Source organism: Dendrobates tinctorius, unplaced genomic scaffold (genome assembly GCF_039654945.1).
Source record: "Dendrobates tinctorius isolate UK_male_01 unplaced genomic scaffold, ASM3965494v1 ptg000001l, whole genome shotgun sequence".
NCBI classification, from domain to species: Eukaryota; Metazoa; Chordata; class Amphibia; order Anura; family Dendrobatidae; genus Dendrobates; species Dendrobates tinctorius.
Genome location: NW_027361669.1, coordinates 8,210,703 through 8,231,255, shown reverse-complemented (window position 1 = coordinate 8,231,255; position 20,553 = coordinate 8,210,703). Strand labels below are relative to the sequence as shown.

Sequence of the window (20,553 nt, the reverse complement as noted above, 5' to 3'; positions counted from 1 at the left end):
GGGCCGGGGGCAGCTTGGCAGAGGTGTTCATGGTGCACACAGCAGAAGTGGTGTTGGAGACAGGGGTTTCATGACAATGTTGTGGACTGATTTTTCAAGTACCGCTCACACAACTGGTAATACTGCATCGATGGAAAGTGACAGGAGACAGCAGTTGTCAACTATGGTTACAAACTACTTTTCCTCCCATATCGATGTTATCCCACACAGGTCATTCCCCTTTGACTATTGGGCCGCTAAACTGGACACCTGGCCTGAATTGGCACAATATGCCTTACAGGAGCTCGCTTGCCCAGCTGCAAGTGTGCTATCGGAAAGAGTCTTCAGTGCAGCTGGATCAATCCTGACAGAAATAGGACCCGTCTGTCAACCCAAAATGTGGGTGATCTAACCTTCATTAAAATGAACCATGCATGGGTTTCCAAGGATTTTGTCCCACCTTCCCCTGATGACACATAGGGTGACAGAAAAATGGCTTGCTTTGGTCCACCTCTTCCTGGGACTTGACCTGTTTCGCCTTTTGCATCAGCTGAATGTCCAACATCAACATATGCCACTTTCTAAAACTCCCTAACTGTGCAGCCTCCCCCCCCCCATGGCCGGGGTCACCACCTAGCGCACGACACTGTGCGAGTGCCGTTGCCCTGGACAGGTGGGTAGGCCGACTCTTGGGCGCGGGCACTGGCACAAGGTCCCTCATAGTGCAATCAAGTGTCTCTGACGGTGGTGGTGCACACCCGCCATCAGACACACCGCCGTACTATGAGGGGCCCAGTGCCAGTACCGACGCCCACGAGTGGGCCCCCCTTGCTTGGGCAGGGCCCCAGCATTTGCAATCTTTACCTCTCCCTGCTCCTCCGCTGTGTAGTCTGGGCTGTCAAATCCATACTGTGCCTGACACCGTCTGAGCCTGCCTCCTGATGTATAGACATATCTTTTGAATGTGTACGCTATCCATACATGTTATCCGGGGATACGGTACCCTTTCTCACCTTTGTGCAATCACGTGCAAGCCATACTGGGCCTAACACCGTCTGAGCCTGCCTCCTGATGTATAGACATATCTTTTGAATGTGTACGCTATCCATACATGTTATCCGGGGATACGGTACCCTTTCTCACCTTTGTGCAATCACTTGCAAGCCATACTGGGCCTAACACCATCTGAGCCTGCCTCCTGATGTATAGACATATCTTTTGAATGTGTACGCTATCCATACATGTTATCCGGGGATACGGTACCCTTTCTCACCTTTGTGCAATCACGTGCAAGCCATACTGGGCCTAACACCGTCTGAGCCTGCCTCCTGATGTATAGACATATCTTTTGAATGTGTACGCTATCCATACATGTTATCTGGGGATACGGTACCCTTTCTCACCTTTGTGCAATCACGTGTAATCCATACTGGGCGTGAGAATGGCTGGCGAGCTGTTAAGCAAGCTACAGCACCTGTGGTTTGCACACGTAAGTTTTTCATTTTTTCAGGAATGTCGGTTAGGCCTAATTCCGGAACTGCGGTTGACCTGCACTTACTGGGAAATCATCGTTCGCGAGTAATAATTGTAATCAGTGATCCCCATCACTAACGTTGTTCAGCGGGTTATCTGCACCTGTAAGCGACAAACGCTGGCCTTTTCAGTGTAGCGCACATGCAGCCAAGGACATGTAAGGGCATGACACACCAGTTATTGGCCAATCTCATGTGCCAGAGCCTCACGTGTCCCTCTAGTAAGCCGGACTCGGACCGCGGGGCATGACGGAGTCTCGTTCGTTAACGGAATTAAGCTTGCAATGTTTGCATCTGTTCTGTAGCTGGCATGGTTGAGGTTGCCCGTGTTGAGTCAAATTACGCCGTAGGCTCCACTCCTGGTGGTGCCCTTCTGGACATTCCTTTAAGGTTCAGCTTTGCAACCATACTGCCCACGTAAAACAAACACTTTGCCTTCATGAACGCTGTTTGGAGGGTCATGACTCGTGGGAATAACGCCGCTCAATCAGTTAACCTGCTAGAGAGATCCTTCGTTGCTCCCAAGCATGACATCACATTCCCTAGGAGGAAGGTAATGCCACTGTGGCGACCGTACTCCTGGGGGCGACACAAGTGCACTGATTCCCAGCCACTGCTCGATGAATCTGCTGGTACATTGACCCAGACCACTACATTCCCCTCGCACGCTACATGGCCTGAATCTGACCCTGATGAAACTCAGGTTACCCTTCCCATATACAGTTCCATCTTACACGGTGACAAAGAGGAAGCTGCAGATGAAAGTGCAGGTTCGGCCCACCCGCCATCAGACACACCACCGTACTATCAGGGGCCCTGTGCCAGTGCTGTCGCCAACGAGTGGGCCCCCCCTGCTTGCTCAGGATCACAGCACTTGCAAGGTTGAAATACTGTGCAGTGAGATGGAAGATGGGGACGACGAGGAGTCCAGACTAGTACAGGGATTCCCTATCGAGGAGACTTATTTCATTGTTTTCAATGTTGGGACAGCAATTTTTGGGGAGCACTATACTCTGGAGAATGATAGATGGGGCCCACCATACACTGGAACATTCCAAAGGTGGACATCAGACACTGGAGCAGCATTTACAGGGCCCATTATACACTAGAGCATTAGAAATGGGGCCCATTATGTTTGGAGCATTATTTGGGCCCATAAGACAGTGGAGCTTCATCCATGGGGACCAACATATACTGTAGCATTATGTGGAGCTCATCATATACTGTTTCAAACATTATATGGGACCAATGATTCTGTATGGAGAAATAGATGGGCCTCGTCATGAGATGTAAAAAGTGAAGTATTTTTCATTGTACTATACCGCTATTTCTCTGCCGTATCGGAGCATGATGAGTTGTGGTATGTGTTAAAGGGGCGCTCTTTCGCCCAGGGCACATGAAAACCTGGAGCCAGCCCTACCCCCCCCCACAACTTTAGCCAAATAACCCCCATTTTTCAGTGCGTAACTTGTATTATGAAGTTAATTAAGGTTGACCAGCTTAAGTAAGAAGAATTGATGCTTTTGGCATTCAAATGAGCACTGTAGGTGTGTTTCCTGTCCTCCTCTCACTGCCGACTTTTATTCCCCATTGACTTACATTGGGTTTCGTGTTTCGGGACGACCCCGACTTTTCCCTATAATCGGCCGATCTTGCTCGACCCGACTTTTGGAAAAGTCGGGTTTCACGAAACGAAACTCGACCATAAAAAAACAAAAGTCGCTCAACTCTACTTATTATGTCTAACACAGTCCCTTAGTATATAGTGTACTCACTTATTATGTCTAACACAGTCCCTTAGCATATAGTATACGTGCTTATTATGCATAACACAGTCCCTTAGCATATAGTGTACTCACTAATTGTGTATAACACCATCCTTAGTTACATAGTTTCCTCTTTTATTATATATAACACCGTCCCTTATTATGTACCATCCCTTATTGTATAGCTTCCTCTGCTGTTATATACAGTGCTTTTTCTTACATAGTTTTTTCTTGTTAATTTTGTTATTAACAGTGCCCTCTTTTATTACATAGTCCCCTCTCTTTTTAGATATAAAATGACTGCTGATGGAGGAACCGGTGACCAGACGACCAGTCCATCATCTCCTCCATTAGAAAGGAAGCTTTCCTAGCCATCATTGCATTATACAGCTAACAAGACAAGACGGTATGTAATAAAAAACAGGGCTCTATATAATCCAGTATGTAGAGAACGGTGCTGTATATAGCAAGAGAGGGCACTGCATAATAAGGGACGGCAATATACATAATAAAGCAGGCTATGTAATATATATACATGTATGTGTGTGGTGCAATATATATATATATAGCTTTGTCACCATAAAAGGAAGGGGGCCCAGACACATTTCTTGCACAGGGAACCACTTTAATAATTTTAGCACATTTTATAACGATCTTTAATTTACAGTGGATACTTTTTGTAATTCTCTCCAAATGAAGCCGAAAATAAAATGGAGCTGCGCTCATATGATGTCCAAATGAGCAGTTCATCCTAGCACAGATGAAGTGTAATACAGTGTTTTTACAAGTGAAATGGCCATGCTGATGTTTTACATCTGTCAGCCAATCTCATGTGCTCCAGACTGGTAGTATTGTGTTTTGTATGTGGTTTCAAGGACCATTATATTTTGAAAATATTGCAACAATAATTCACCATGACTTGAGAGACCTCTGCGTATTCTTTATATAGCAATCATTTGGCAGCCAATATACAATATTTCATTCTTTTTTATATACCAACCTCATTAGAAGACTTGTCATCTTTTGACTTTTTCTAGAATAAAACAATAAGTTATACTTTAATTGTAAAGACTTGTGAAGAAGTCTGTTAATGACAAAATTCTGGGGGTTAATAGGGTGGTGAAGACCTACTTAATCTAAGATGGTCATTTAGAAAAGCAAAAATCCTTTCTAAACGTAATGGTCTGATCTTTCTCAGTGAGGTCCATTTACATTTGATGATGTGAAACGAAATAACTGCAAATAAGTTGCTCATTGGCGGTAATATAAATGCTTGTTTATACAGGCTGACCACATTTCCTGCGCACAATGAATGATGTGTAATAGATCCTGACGTGCATATAATGTTCTTGTCAGCACAAGTCCTGTTTACACAGGATGATTCACTCCCTGGAAGTATGATGTTTTGTTCAGTAGAAAAGATCATTTTATCTGACAAATAAGTGCTCTGCTAGTTCAGCAAGTAATCGGTAGCTTTTTTAGACTGCAAACGGGCGTTCCTAGGAGTGCTTGTTCATGACAATCTTGCAGTGTAAAATTACCTTAAAGAGAACATGTCACCAGGAATAATGCTGTTAACCTGCAGATATGGGGTTAATCTGCAGGTTAACAGCATTGTAATGCTGTCCAACACTTGCATGTATCCGAATTCGGGGGGGAGAAAATTATCTTTATTCTCCACACCAGCATTCGATATTCAGTCATGGGGGGCGGGGGTGGTGCCGGTTCAGTCACCGATCTGACTATACAAAGTGGCCGCTGTAACTCTGCCCCCTGCCTTGACGGACAGCTGGCCGCAATGTAGAGTGGATGTCAGTCAGGGCCTGGGGCACGGTTACGGTGACTGAATACCGAATGCTGACTGGGACAACAAAGATCATTTTCTCCCTGCTAATTTTGGCTGCATGCAGGAGCAGGACAGCATCATAACGCTGATAACCTGCAGATTAACCCCATATCCAGGCTTGGACTGGCCCACAGGAGGACAGGAGAATCCTCCGGTGGGCCCCTGTGTAGGATCAGCAGCACTTGGGACAATATAGATGAATCACTATGTACAGACAGAGGCAGCATCTTATTCATTTAACAGTCTACTCTGTTCATTGTTAGATAAATTTGAGATTGAGGATAATGTTACAACTTCATGTAGCTGAAAAGTGGGGCCCTGGAGTTGGTTACTGGTGGGCCCTTCACACCCCAGTCCGACACTGCCCATATCTGTAAGTTACCAGCATTATTTCTGGTGACAGGTTACCTTTAACTTTTCCAGCTTAGCACCGATCATAATAGATGAGTATATCACTTTAATGGGAGATAAATTGCATTACTTTAGGACAGCCATTAAATGTATGGAGCTGCTGTGTCCATTTACATCCGACTGCTGTCGGAGCAGATATCAGCTGATTTGTGGGGGTGTCAGACATTCAACAATCTCTTATTGATGACCTATTGTTTTGATTGTTCAGTAGAATGTTAGCCTTGGACAGCCCTTTTAAACGCTGTCAGTCACTGCTGTTTGCTACTTGGTTTGGCTATGAACAGAATAGATTTAGAAGTTCCCTTTTTTTCAATAGCAATATATTTGGAAACTCATTGTCGTATATCTATTTTTTATACATATACTGACCTCTTTGATAGGTTTTTCTTTAAAATGATCCTAACAGAAAAAAAAGAGAATAAAGTGTAACTTGTGTAACTTCACTAAAATCAGGCACAAAAAAATCGAGCCACACATTTCTGGCACAAGGTAAGCCAACTAATAGGTAGCATAAAAGTACTCGACAGTCTTAAAAATACTCCAGATTTATCAAACATCATAAACGGCTGATAAATCTTCAGAATCAAACAATATTGATAAGTATTCCACAAAATAATCCAATAAGATTTCAAAATGAACATCAGGTTAAAATTAATTCATTAATCAACTAATTTCCGTAAAATAAGAATACAGAATGGCATAACCAATTTCAAATGGATTGTCTTATCAGAGACAACTTGTTTAACACTAGTGCCACAGAGATGACCATCAGTTGATCATTATGGGTCTGAATTCTGAAAAATTGGCAAACAGTGAAAACTCAGTCAAATAAATGTATTTCCAGTATGAGAGGCCTCCAACCTGCTTCTCATATATTACTTCCTACAGAATTTTAAAATAATAATTGTGCCTCCTGGCTGGCTAGAACTATTGGGAACACAATGGTGGCAGGTGCTGTTTACAAGTCTTGTCTTGAGAAATGGCAACATAAACTCATTTTTTTATGACCGTCTGAATTTTTTTTTACTGCTTAGTTAAAAAAAAAAATCTATGTAAGTTTGGTATTGCCATAATTGTACTGTTTTATTTGACTTGTCAGCTCAATTGAAAATTAAATTATGCAATACAAAGAATGCAATACAGATACCTCAAGCAGGACAGATAAAATCATCACTAGCTTATATATATAGCTTTGTCTTTTTTTACAGCTAGTTTATTATTAAAGTGATTTGAAAGCACACACCTGCTCAGAATAGCCATCATCTTCATCATCCTGCAGGACAAAAAATGTAATATATTTAGTAAGTCACTGCCCTTTACCTTTAAAATAGCATCAATTCTTCTAGGTACATTTGCATTCAATTGTTCCAAATATCTTGGGGAACTAACTACGGATCTTCCGTGGATGTGCTCAAATCCTTTTATCTCTTCTTGTAACATGAGACAGACATGCTGATTTTGAGGTCAGAGATCTGTGGGGACCATACCATCACTGCCAAGACGCCTTGTTCTCCTTTATGCTGAAGAAAGTTCTTAATTAATTTTCTAAATGTTTGGGATTGTTGTTCTGCTGCAGAATACATTTGGAGCCAATCAGATGCCTCCGTGATTGTAATGAATGATAGCCAAGTATCTGCCTGTATTTCTCAGTAATGAGGACACCAATAATCTCGATGAAATCCAGAACTCTATTAATTAAAATGCAGCCCCAGTGTTGTTAGGAACATCAACCATGCTTCACTGGTTCCTGCAGACATTCATTATTGTACCTTCAGAAAACTGCCTTCTGTTACAGTAAAATGTTTCCAGTTTTGACACATCAATTCAGAGCACCTGCTTCCATTATTGCTGTACTCCGTTTCTATGTTTCCATGCATAGTTGAGTCATTTGGCCTTGTTTCCATGCTGAAGGTACAACTTTTTGGCTACATTTACTCCATTAAAGCCACTTCTGGACAGATTTCTCCAAACAGAAGATCAGTGTAACTGAGTCCAATTAGTTGCTGTCAGTTCTAAGCTGAACATTTTCCGATATTAAATGGAAGTAAGCATGATATGTCTTTCAAGAGCTTCAGTATGTGTCTTTGGTCGACTACTCTTGCTATGATCCTCAATGTTGCCCATTTTTTTCATGTTCTCAGTGCTGAAAGTGATTATATGGCCCTTACAAAGGCCAAAGTCTATTTGCATATATTATGCACTGATTATGCATAATATATACATTTTCATTTACTATGTACCAACATCAATCCTGGGTAATGTCATACATTGGCATTACTGTTTACCACTTCATTTCCAGTGACGTCATGCAGAGGTGTTCCTGTCTGCTGTAACTGGGGCCACCTATATCACTTTCGGTAATGCATCATTAGTGCATATGCGTTTCAGCACGAATCTACGCTATTTCCAGATATGTTGGGGGAATTAATGTAAATCCCCTGTCGCTATTCTACTATACACCAACATTAGAGGGTGCATAACATCCCACTGCTATTGGGGCCTCAAATGCTCATTGCAGCATTGCTCCGTCTCTTCTAAAGAATCCCTTGATAGACGATGCTTCAGGATCATGCAATATCATCATTAAGTTAAGTATCAAATTAATATGTGGGATTATTTTTATTGAGTCACATTCAGCTCTGAGAGTCAGTAGTTGGCCACATCCAGCTCAGTCCTCACTCAGAAGCCCAGAACCCCCTATTACTGGTACACTGAAAGCCAAAGCTTTTCCACTGAGATCACACCAAGGCAGTATGCCAGGCTCCAGGGTTTCCTATCTTACACCCATCCAGATCTGCTCTTCTGTGCAGGGCTACACACAAGTCACAGTTTATTTCTGTCAATTAACAAAATGCAAACTAAATGATCGAAAGATCATATCAATATTTCGTGTGACCATTCTTTGCCTTCAAAGCAGCATCAATTATGATGTTATGTAAGGGGAACTGTGGGGTAACCATGCTGTGTGGGAATATTGGGACATCATATATACAGTGGGTACAGAAAGTTTTCAGACGCCTTTAAATTTTTCACTCATTATTTCATTGCAGCCATTTGGTCAATTGAAAAAAGTTCATTTTTTCTTATTAATGTACACTCTGCACCCCATCTTGACTGAAAAAAAAACAGAAATGTAGAAATTTTTGCAAATTTATTAAAAAAGAAAAACTGAAATATCACATGGTCATAAGTATTCAGACCCTTTGCTCAGACACACATATTTAACCCCTCTCTGCCATCTGACGTACTATCCCGTCCATGGGACCCGGGCCCCTATGCCCATGGACGGGATAGTACGTCATAGCGATCAGGGGCGCTCACGTGGTGAGCGCCGCTGATTGCGGCCGGGTGTCAGCTGATTATCACAGCTGACACCCGGCACTATGTGTCGGAGGCGGTCACGGACCACCCCCGACACGTTAACCCCTGGCACACTGCGATCAAACACGATCGCAGTGTACCGGGGTTTAGGGAAGCATCGGGAGGGAGGGGGCTACCTCCGTGATTCCCTGCGACCCCCGCAGCAGCGCAATGTGCAGCGCTGCTGTGGGGGTCTCCTTCCCTGCAGGTCCCCGGATCCAAAATGGCGGCGGGGACCTGCGGGGGCCTGCAGGGAGCCGGCTTCCTCAGTGCCTGCAAAGCGCAGTCACGAGGAAGCCTTCTGCAGTGCCTGTGACAGATCGCTGATCTGTCACAGTGATCTGTGATGTGATGTGTCCCCACTGGGACAATGTAATAAAGTAAAAAAAAAAAAAAAAAAGTGTAAAAATAATTTATAAAAAAATTGCTAAATAAATTGAAAAAAAAATATTCCCTAATAAATTCATTTTTTGGAAATAATAAAAAAAAGAATAAAAGTACACATATTTAGTATTGCCGCGTCCGTAACGACCCGCCCTATAAAACTGTCCCATTAGTTAACCCCTTTATTGAACCCCTTAAAAAATAAAAATAAAAAACGAAGCAAAAAATAAAGCTTTATCATCATACTGCCGAACAAAAAGTGCAATAACGCGCAATCAAAAAGACGGATATAAATAACCATGGTAACGCTGAAAACGTCATCTTTCAAGCCGCAATATAGCATCATCAGCAAAAAAATAAAAAAGTTATAGCTCGCAGAATAAAGCGATGCAAAAATAATTATTTTTTTATATAAAATTGTTTTCATTGCATAAAAGCGCCAAAACATAAGAAAACATAAATGAGGTATCCCTGTAACCATACTGACCCGAAGAATAAAACCACCTTATCAATTTTACCACACGCGGAATGGTGTAAACGCACCCCCCAAAATAATTCTTGAAATGCTGGTTTTTGTTCATTCTGCGTCCAAAAAAATTGGAATAAAAGGCGATCAAAAAATGTCACGTGCCCGAAAATGGTACCAATAAAAATATCAACTCGTCCTGCAAAAAATAAGACCTCACATGACTCGGTGGATCAAAATATGGAAAAATTATAGCTCTCAAAATGTGGTGATGCAAAAACTATTTTTATAATAAAAAGCGTCTTTTAGCGTGCGACAGCTGCCAAACATAAAAACACGCTATAAATAGTAAATCAAACCCCCCTTTATCACCCACTTAGTTAGGGAAAAGTAATAAAATTAAAAAAAAGTATTTATTTAAATTTTCCCATTAGGGTTAGGGCTAGGGCTAGGGTAAGGGCTAGGGTTAGTGCTAGGGTTAAGGCTAGGGTTAGTGCTAGGGTTAGGGCTAGGGTTAGGGCTGAGATTAGGGTTTGGGGTATGTTGGGGTTAGGGTTGGAGTTAGAATTGGGGGGGTTTCCACTGTTTGGGCACATCAGGAGCTCTCCAAACGCAACATGGCGTCTGATCTCAATTCCAGCCAATTCTGCGTTTAAAAAGTCAAATGGTGCTCCTTCCCTTTAAAGCTCTGCTATGCGCCCAAACATATGGGGTATCACCCTACTCAGGACAAATTGCAAAGCAACTTTTGGGGTCCAATGTCTCCTATTATCCTTAAAAAATAAAAAATAGGGGGCAAAAATATCATTTTTGTGGAAAAAAATATGATTTTTTTATTTTCACGCCCGGGCGTTATAAACTTCTGTGAAGCACTTGAGGGTTCAAAGTGCTCACCACACATCTAGATAAGTTCCGTGGGGGTGGTCCAGGTTCCAAAATGGGGTCATTTGTGGGGAGTTTCAACAGTTTAGGCACATCAGAGGCTCCCCAAACACAACATGACACCCGCAGACCATTGCATGAAAGTCTGCATTCCAAAATGTCACTACTTCCCTTCGAGCCCCGACGTGTGCCCATACAGTAGTTTTCTCCCACATATTGGGTATTAGCGTACTCAGGACAAATTGGACAACAACTTTTGGGGTCCAATTTCTCCTGTTACCCTTGGGAAAATAAAAAATTTGCGGATTAAATGATCATGTTTGTGGAAAAAATGTGATTTGTTTATTTTCACACCCGTGAAATCTGTGAAGCACTGAGGGGTTCAAATTGCTCAACACACATCTAGATTAGTTTCTTAGGGGGTCTAGTTTCCAAAATGTGGTCACTTCTGGGGGGTTTCCACTGTTTAGGTACATCAGAGGCTCTCCAAAGGCAACATGACACCCGCAGACCATTCCATCAAAGTCTGCATTCCAAAACGTCTCTACATCCATTCCGAGCCCTGACGTGTGCCCATACAGTAGTTTTCTCCCACATATGGGGTATGAGCGTACTCAGGACAAATGGGACAACAACTTTTGGTGTCCAATTTCTCCTGTTACCATTGGGAAAATAAAAAATTGGGCACTAAAAGATCATGTTTGTGGAAAAAAATATGATTTTTTTGTTTTCACGCCTGGGCATTATAAACTTCTGTGAAGCCCTTGGGGGTTCAAAGTGCTCACCACACATCTAGCTAAGTTCCATGGGGGGTCTAGTTTCCAAAATGGTGTCATCTGTGGGGGGTTTCCATTGTTTAGGCACATCAGGGGCTTCCTAAACGCGGCATGGCGTCCAATCCCAATTCCAGCCAAAAAAGTCACATGGCGCTGCTTCCCTTCCGAGCTCTGCCATGCGCCCAAATAGTGGTTTACCCCCACATATGGGGTATCAGCGTACTCAGGATAAATTGCACAATAACTTTTGGGGTCCTGTTTTTCTTGGAAAAATAAAAATATAGGGTGAAAAGATCAATTTTGTGGAAAAAATATGAATTTTTAATTGTATGGCTGTACATTATAAACTTCTGTGAAGCCCTTGCGGGTTCAAAGGTCTAACCACATATCTAGATAAGTTCCTTGGGGGGTCTAGTTTCCAAAATGGGGTTACTTGTGGGGGGTTTCCCCTGTTTAGGTACATCAGGGGATCGCCAAACATGACATGGCGTCCGATCTGAATTCCAGCAAATTTTGCATTGAAAAAGTCAAACGGCACTCCTTCCCTTCTGAGCTCTGCCATGCGCTGAAATAGTGATTCCCCCCACATACCAGGTATCAGCGTACACAGGAGAAATTGCACAATAACTTTTGCAGTCCAATTTCTCCTGTTACCCTTGGTAAAATAAAAAAATTGGACCTGAAGTAATTTTTTTGTGAAAAAAAGTTAAATGTTCATTTTTTTTTAAACATTCAAAAAATTCCTGTGAAGCACCTGAAGGGTTAATAAACTCCTTGAATGTGGTTTTGAGCACCTTGAGGGGTGAAGTTTTTAGAATGGTGTCACTTTTGGGTATTTTCTATCAAATAGACCCCTCAAAGTGACTTCAAATGTGATGTGGTCCCTAAAAATAAAATGGTGTTGCAAAAATGAGAAATCGCTGGTCATATTTTAACCCTTATAACTTCCTAACAAAAAAAAATTTTGGTTCCAAAATTGTGCTGATGTAAAGTAAACACGTGGGAAATGTTATTTATTAAGTTTTTTGTGTGCCATATGTGGGGAGGAGGACTCCCAGACAGTGAATGGGCAGGTACCCAGGGGACTGCCATCAGGGTTCCTGAGGGAACGATACTGGGAGGACAGTAAAAGGAAAGTCTTGACTGAAGTTGTCAGGGAAACGGGGCAGGGCAAGCTTAAAAGGAGCAGGGGGCAGAGAGACAGAGAGTACCGACGGAGCGGACGGTGTGTTGTGGAGAGACCGACAGGGGCCTGTGAAAGGAAAGCTGCGGACTCACCGACTAGTGACACGTGAGAGACTTGCACCAGTGGCCGCTCCCCGCATACAGTCACATACAGCCACTCCCGCTGCTTCCCACCCTGTTGTAACAAGGCAGCTACCTCAAGTGTCCGCTGCGACGACAGACCCTTCCTTTACAGCGGTCAGGACACTGCCCCCCTGCCTTCTCGCACAGCTGCGGCCCTGTCTTCACTGGCCCCAGGGGTTGCCACCTCGCTACAGGCAGCAGTAGAGGCCCCCATCCGGTTTGCTAAGGGACCCTGAGCAGAGGTTGGTGAACGGTTATATTTAGAGACTGCGTCATTACCGCACGCCCATCAGCACCATTTCTTCAGGGCCTATTGTGCCCCACCGACACCGTTTCTTCAGGGCCTGTTGCGCCCCACCGGCATCGTTTCTTCAGGGCCTGTTGCGCCCCACCGGCACCGTTTCTTCAGGGCCTGTTATGTCCCACCGGCACCATTTCTTCAGGGCCTGTTGTGCCCCACCGGTATTGTTTCTTCAGGGCCTGTTGCGCCCCATCGGCACCGTTTCCTCAGGGCCTGTTGTGCCACACCGGCATTGTTTCTTCAGGGCCTGTTGCGCCCCACCTATACAGTTTCTTCAGGGCCCGATGAGCCCAAACCTTCCTGGAAGATTGAAGCGTCAAGGAGCCACATCAACGACCTCTAAGTGGCCGCATCTGCAATCCTGAGCAACACATGGATGGATAAGTGGACTTTAGAAAATAAGTGTTATAGTTTGGCCATAGTCTGGCCTCCGTCACCCGGACTAGCCGTGTTACTCGCAGTTAGGCAAAAAGTACTGTTTAGTTCATTGAGTCCCTGCGAGAACAGATTGCTTGTTCCACCGTTTTGTCTGTTCAGTATAGCCCTAGTGGCTTCAATTTATAAAAGTTTATTATACAAGTCATACCATGTCTCATGTCTTGTCACTGCATCCTGAGAACCTGCTAGAACCCTACACATATCTCTGATTTATGGGCACAAAAATTCAAAGTTGGAAAATTGCGAAATTTTCAACATTTTTTGGCAAATTTCAGTTTTTTTCACAAATAAACGCAAGTTATTTGAATGAAATTTTACCACTAACATGAAGTACAATATGTCACGAGAAAACATTGTCAGAATCACCGGGATCCATGGAAGCGTTTCAGAGTTATTACCTCTTAAAGGGACAGTGGACAGAATTGTAAAAACTGGCCCGGTCATGAACGTGCAAACCACCCTTGGGGGTTAAGGGGTTAAGTCACATATTGTCCATTTCCTTGTGATCCTCCCTGGGATGGTTCTACTCCTTCATTGGAGTCCAGCTGTGTTTAATTAAACTGATAGGACTTGATTTGTAAAGGCACACACTTGTCTATATAAGACCTCACATTTCACAGTGCATATCAGACCAAATGAGAATCATGAGGTCAAAAGAACTGGCCAAAAAGCTCAGAGACAGAACTGTGGCAAGGCACGCATCTGGTCAAGATTACAAAAGAATTTCTGCAGTACTCAAGGTTCCTAAGAGCACAGTGGCCTCCATAATCCTTAAATGGAAGAAGTTTTGGACCATCAGAAGTCTTCCTAGACCTGGCCGTCCAGCCAAACTGAGCAATCGTGGGTGAAGAGCCTTGGTGAGAGAGGTAAAGAAGAATCCCAGATTCACTGTGGCTGAGCTCCACAGAAGCAATAGTGAGATGGGAGAAAGTTCCACAAAGTCAACTATCACTGCAGCCCTCCACCATTCAGGCCTTTATGGTAGAGTGGCCTGACAGAAGCCTCTCCTCAGTGCAAGACTTAAGAAAGCCTGCATAGAGTTTGCTAAAAAACACATGAAGGACTCCCACACTATGAGAAATAAGATTCTCTGGTCTGATGAGACAAATATAGAACTTTTTGGTGTTAATTCTAAGCAGTATGTGTGGAGAAAACCAGGCACTACTCATCACCTGAGCAATACAATCCCAACAGTGAAACGTGGTGGCAGCATCATGCGATGGGGGTGTTTTTCAGCTCCAGGGACAGGATGACTGGTTGCAATTGAAGGAAACATGAATGCAACCAAGTACAGCGATATCCTGGATGAAAACCTCTTTCAGAGTTCCCTGAACCTCAGACTAGGCCAAAGGTTCATCTTCCAACAAGACAATGAGCCTAAGCACACAGCTAAAATAACAAAGGAGTGGCTTCAGAACAACTCTGTGACCATTCTTGATTGGCCCAGCCAGAGTCCTGACCTAAACCCAATTGAGCAACTCTGGAGAGACCTGAAAATGGCTGTCCACCAACGTTCATCATCCAACCTGATGGAACTGGAAAGGATCTGCAAGGAAGAATGGCAGAGGTTCCCCAAATGCAGGTGTGAAAAACTTGTTGCATCATTCCCAAGAAGACTCATGGCTGTACTAGCTCAAAAAGGCGCTTCTACTCAATACTGAGCAAAGGGTCTGAATTCTTATGACCATGTGATATTTAAGTTTTTTCAGTCAAGATGGGGTGCAGAGTGTACATTAATGAGAAAAAAATTAACTTTTTTGAATTTACCAAATGGCTGCAATGAAACAAAGAGTGAAAAATGTAAATGGGTCTGAATACTTTCCGTACCCAATGTATAGGGGCACCACATTGTGTGGGGGCATCGTGTCTGCGGGAATATACTTCAGGTTCATAATGCTGTCTTTTTGTGAAAATGTGCTATGTGGGGGGGGCATTGCACTGTTTGTAGGGAATGAGATGTGAGAACCACTATACTGTGTGTGGGGAAAGCAATGTGCGGGATAGCATTGTCCTACATGTTGGGTGATGTGGGGACACCATGCTGTGTGTGGTGCTGTGGGAATGTCGGGGGTGAGGGGGGGATATACAGTTGAGGGGGGGTCATACTGTATGTTAAATTCCTTTCACTCATTTCTAAATGACACCATTCATTGTTATCATATAATGTACTAAAAAAAAGAAAATAAATTCGAAGCAATGGGAAATGGATAAAAAGAAAACCTGTAATGACGCAATTGTTTTGTCTTTTATCCATGCCGATATCAAAATTTACAGTCTTTTTTTTAATATTTTAGAGGCTTAAAAGATGATTAACTTTGAAAAATGCATTTTTGGTATGTTTCTATTTTCTGAGACCCTTAACATTTAAGTTATTCATCAGTGCAGCTGTTTGACAGCTCGCTTTCTGCATGCCGAGATATAGTTTTTATTCATACCATTTTCGGCTACATATGATTTTTGATAACTTTGTGTTGCATTTTTGGAGGACTGGTGACAGAAAAACAACAGTTCTTGTGTTTTTCATTATGATGTTTACTTTATAGTCTTTGATTTGAGTTTTAGGCTATGTGCACACGTGCGGAATTGACGCTGAGATTTCTGCAGCAAATCCGCAACTCCCTGCCGCAGGAAAAACGCGGGAAATTCGCATGCGAAACTCCCACAAAAAACTAGCGCTTTGCAAGCGTAATCAGCTTGCAGAATGCTAGGGTTTTCCAACTGATCTGTAGCATCGCTTGGAAAACTGATTGACAGGTTGGTCACACTTCTCAAGCATAGTGCTTGACGAGTGTGACCAACTTTTTACTATTGATACTGCCTATGCAGCATCAGTAGTAAAAAATAGGATGTAAAAAATAATAAAAGTAAAAAATATTGTTATTCTCACCTTCCGACGGCCACCGGAATCCTTCCCACCTCTCACCACGCTCCTGGCATCTTCCGGTCCCAGTAATGCTTTGCGCGAAGGACCTGAGATGACGTCACGCTCGCAAGAGCGCGGCGTTATCAGCGGTCATTTACGCAAAGCATTACTGGGACCGGAAGATGCCGGGAGCGTGGTGAGAGGCGGGAAGGACTCTGGTGGCTGTCGGAAGGTGAGAATAACAATATTTTTCATTTTTGTTCTATTTTTTCAGGATTATGGTACCCAGGGCCTGGAGGAGAGTCTCCCCTCCTCCAGTTCCTGGGTACCATCCGCACATGAAGCGCTCTCTTCACGCATGGTGGGCAGAGCCACATGCGTAAAATGAGTGTTTCAATGCAATCCAATGGATGCGGAATCGCCGTGATTCCACAAAAAGAATAAGAATGCTGTGGATTTTTCTGCTATGCAATTCCGCAGTGGAAAAATCCGCAGCATTAGCACAGCATTGCGGAATCCCATAGGATTGCATGGGATGCTTTTTTTGCATTTTTGCGGCGATTCCGTGCTTAAAAAATGTCGCAAAAATGCAAAAAGACGCAACATGGGCACACAGCCTAACACACACAGTTACACAACATATACTTATTGTTTTGAGTATTTACAAGTTCTCTATTTTTAACTTTGCAAATAAAGTCCGTGGAGCCTCATTTAAGAGTCTCAAACACAGGACTAGCCAGATCTTCCTCCAGGGAAGGACCCAGCCAAGGAGTGGCTCCTTTCGGAAACCACCATTACCACCATATTAAGTGGCACTTTAAGTCAATATCCAGCTCTTTACGAGTTTACAGATATGACAAGGGAAATACCAAGGCCAGGTATCCATCCACAGACAGCTGTTTCGGGGTGTTGCCCCTCATCAGTGTGGAGTAGGATTCTGGCTAGGTGGGAGCAATGCGTAGTAGACCAACATCACGAAACAATCACTGACCTCAGGGAGACCAGTCAAAGAAAACACTGCAGCAGCCGGCAAAAGCGCTCAATCAGTGAAATCCTAGGTGCATTGCTCCCTGGGAAATATAAACTTTATTTATTATTTTTATTTTTAACTTTGGAAGTGTGTGAGGTAAAACCTTTTATATTTCTTATTTTTTATATATTTTTTTATTCTGCTTTCTTTTTAGCCCAATTATGGGACACTTACCCCGTAAACCTGTGTAATTTCTTGTACTACATACTACAGCACATTTTCTGAGCCCCACTTTGTTGGTGGGGGGGATTGATGTGTCCATCCTTGTGGGGTCTAATTTTAGAGTCTTGGGCAGCCAGCTTGATCTTACAGTATGGATGTGAGTGACCAATATGCTGTGACTGGCACTTAATAAAAACTTTATCCTGTGCATTACTAATTCTAGGCAATGATTCCTTCTCCATAGACTGTTTTATCAATATTTTGCAGTAGTTCTGTCTCTGCCTTTTATCATGGCAGCCTACAACATCCTAGAGTGCTTTATTCTGAGATGTCTTTGGATTTAATGTCCTTTTCATTCTCTTGTATCATGTAAAAATCCGGATTCACAGCAGCACCAAGATTGCAACGTCAGGGGCATCCTGAAGACATTGACACCCAATAATTGCTTTACGGTAGAAATTTGTGGAAGATGGCACCCTCCCAGAATTGCAGCTTTTAAATGTCACTGTCAGAAACTGACAGCAGCATTTAAGTGGCTAAACAGCAAAGATTAGAATAAGCTTTGAATACTGCTTTTAGGCTATGCTCACACTAAGCTTTTTTCATCAGTTTAAAAAGCAGGAACCACTTCAGGAAACTCTCCTTTTTGGGGAAGTTTTTCGAGGAGTTTTCTTTCTCTGAAGTTTTTTTCTGAAGATCCTTTGAAGAGGTTTTGAAGACTCTGCTCTGACAGATACTCCTAAGGTTCCCAAAAAATAAAGTGACAGTGGAGGAAGCAGGAGACACATTGTAATTCATAATTTGCATCCTCCAATATTGTCTCTTGCAGGAGGACATAAGTCAGTGAGGGCTCTCATCAGTCTGATGGGAAAGTTTTAATTGGCCAGTGTTCCTCTCTTCCTACATGACACACCCCATTTTCAGTGTTTGCACACAGTGCAGCAATGCAGTGATACACTGTAAATTCAATGTAGTTTACAATAATGTGCTAGTTTATTAAAGAAAACTCTGCCCCTCCAGGGTGGGACTCTAGGCTACTGCCTTCCCTGCCTACACCTTGTCCTAGCACTGCATGTATATTTACTTTGAAATGCTGTGGCATTTAAAAAAAAAGCATACTTTTAAAAGCCAGCCAGGTTCCCGGCAGCTTCTTCTAATTCTGAACCCTTTGATTGAAGTCTATGGGGCATCATATTATTTGGGGGTCTGTGGGAGCCATCAGTGTGTTTGTGGGCCACATGGGGCATACGTATAAAGGCTGCGGGAATCATCATACTACATGGGGGACTGTGAGATCAAAAGTATTGAACTGCAGGGGTATATCTAGGGAGGGGGAACATGGAGCATGCGGCGGGTACAGTCGGCAGTGGACCGCTGTCGGGCTGCTTAATGTTACGGTCCAAGGTGTTTACTCGGCACCGGAGTGAGATTTTTCCATTCTCCCAGCCAGTGTTTGAGCTGACAGCTGACTCAGTGAAGCAGTTAACAGGAGGATTCCTCAATCAAATAGTTCTCATGTCTTTCATAAGCAAGTACAATGGAAACCCAAACTGGGAGGGGCAACATCAGCTGTGTGATCAGGTCAGCTGATCATGCTGCTGATTTCCCAACTGTGCTGAATAAGTAATTGACAGCAGCAAGGTGGGTGCTTCAATGGAGCCAAAGACACAGAATTTTCATTGATGGGGAAGGGGGAAAATGTGTGACGAGACAACAGCATAAGTGGGAGAATGTGTAAATATGTTAGGAGACGACAGTATGGGTGAAGTAGGTAAATATATGAGGAGATGTATTATGAGAGAAGGGGGTAAATGTGTGAGGAGATGATAGCATGGGGAGGAGGTTAGTGTATGAAGAGACAACAGTATGGGGAAATGGGTATAAATTTGTGAGGAGACGATATTATGGGGGGAGTTTGTAATATATGAGGGCAGCACGGTGGCTCAGTGGTTAGCACTGGAGTCCTGGGTTTAAATCCCACCAAGGACAACATCTGCAAGGAGTTTGTATGTTCTCCCTGTGTTTGCGTGGGTTTCCTCCGGGTTCTCTGGTTTCCTCCCACACTCCAAAGACATACTGATTGTGAGCCCCATCAGGGATAGTGATGATAATGTGTGCAAACTGTAAAGCGCTGCGGAATATGTTAGCGCTATATAAAAAAAAAATAAAGATTAAAGATTATATGAGGAGATGATTGTATGAGAGTGTTTGTAAATGTGTTAGGAAATGACAGTATGGTGGGGAGTAGGTAATTATATGAGGAGACAACAGTATGGGGGGAGTGAGTTAATCTTTGAGGAGATGACAGTATATGGCAATTGGAGAAATGTGTGAGGAGATGGACGTATGAAGGGGGTAAATGTGTGAGAGACAGCAAAATAGGGAAGAGGGAGTTAATATGTGTGGAGACTGTATAAAGATGAGGTACAGGTTTTTCTCACAAAATTAGCAGATCATCAAAATGTGACACAAGAAATGTGACATTTGTAACCCATGTCCTGGATAAGTCTGTCTGTGGTGGCTCTTGAAGCAATGACTCTAGCAGCAGTCCACTCCTTGTGAATCTCCCCCAAATTTTTGAATGGTCTTTTCTTAACAATCCTTTCAAGGTTGCTGTTATCCCTGTTGCTTCTGTACCTCTTTCTACCACACTTTTTCCTTCCACTCAACTTTCCTTTAATATGTTTGGATACAGCACTCTGTGAATAGCCAGCTTCTTATGCAATGACCTTTTGAGGCTTACCCTTCTTGTGGAGTGTCAATGACTGCCTTCTGGACATCTGTCAAGTCAGCAGTCTTCCCCATGATTGTGGAGCCTACTGAAACAGACTAAAGGACCATTTTAAATGCTTAGGAATCCTTTGCATGTGTTTTTTGTTAGTTATTCTAATTTACTGAGATGATGACTTTTGGGTTTTCATTGGCTGTAAGCCATAATCATCAACATTAACAGAAATAAACACTTGAAATAAATCACTCTGTTTGTAGAGACTTTATATAATATGCGAGTTTCACTTTTTGTATTGGAGAACTGAAATAAATTAACTTT

At 43.0% G+C, this 20,553-nt stretch overlaps 1 protein-coding gene across 4 annotated transcripts in view; it reads right to left on the bottom strand.

Moving 5' to 3' along the window:
* Window positions 1-20,553, bottom strand: part of LOC141075361 (uncharacterized) — a 292,982-nt gene that overhangs the window by 50,511 nt on the left and 221,918 nt on the right. For all 4 annotated transcript variants that reach the window (XM_073562744.1, XM_073564031.1, XM_073563444.1 and 1 more), the window contains exons 6-8: window positions 6,778-6,807; window positions 5,904-5,933; window positions 4,278-4,310 (exon numbers count right to left, since the gene is read on the bottom strand). In XM_073562744.1, coding sequence (XP_073418845.1) covers window positions 4,278-4,310; window positions 5,904-5,933; window positions 6,778-6,807 — 93 coding nt within the window. The remainder of the gene's footprint in view (window positions 1-4,277; window positions 4,311-5,903; window positions 5,934-6,777; window positions 6,808-20,553) is intronic.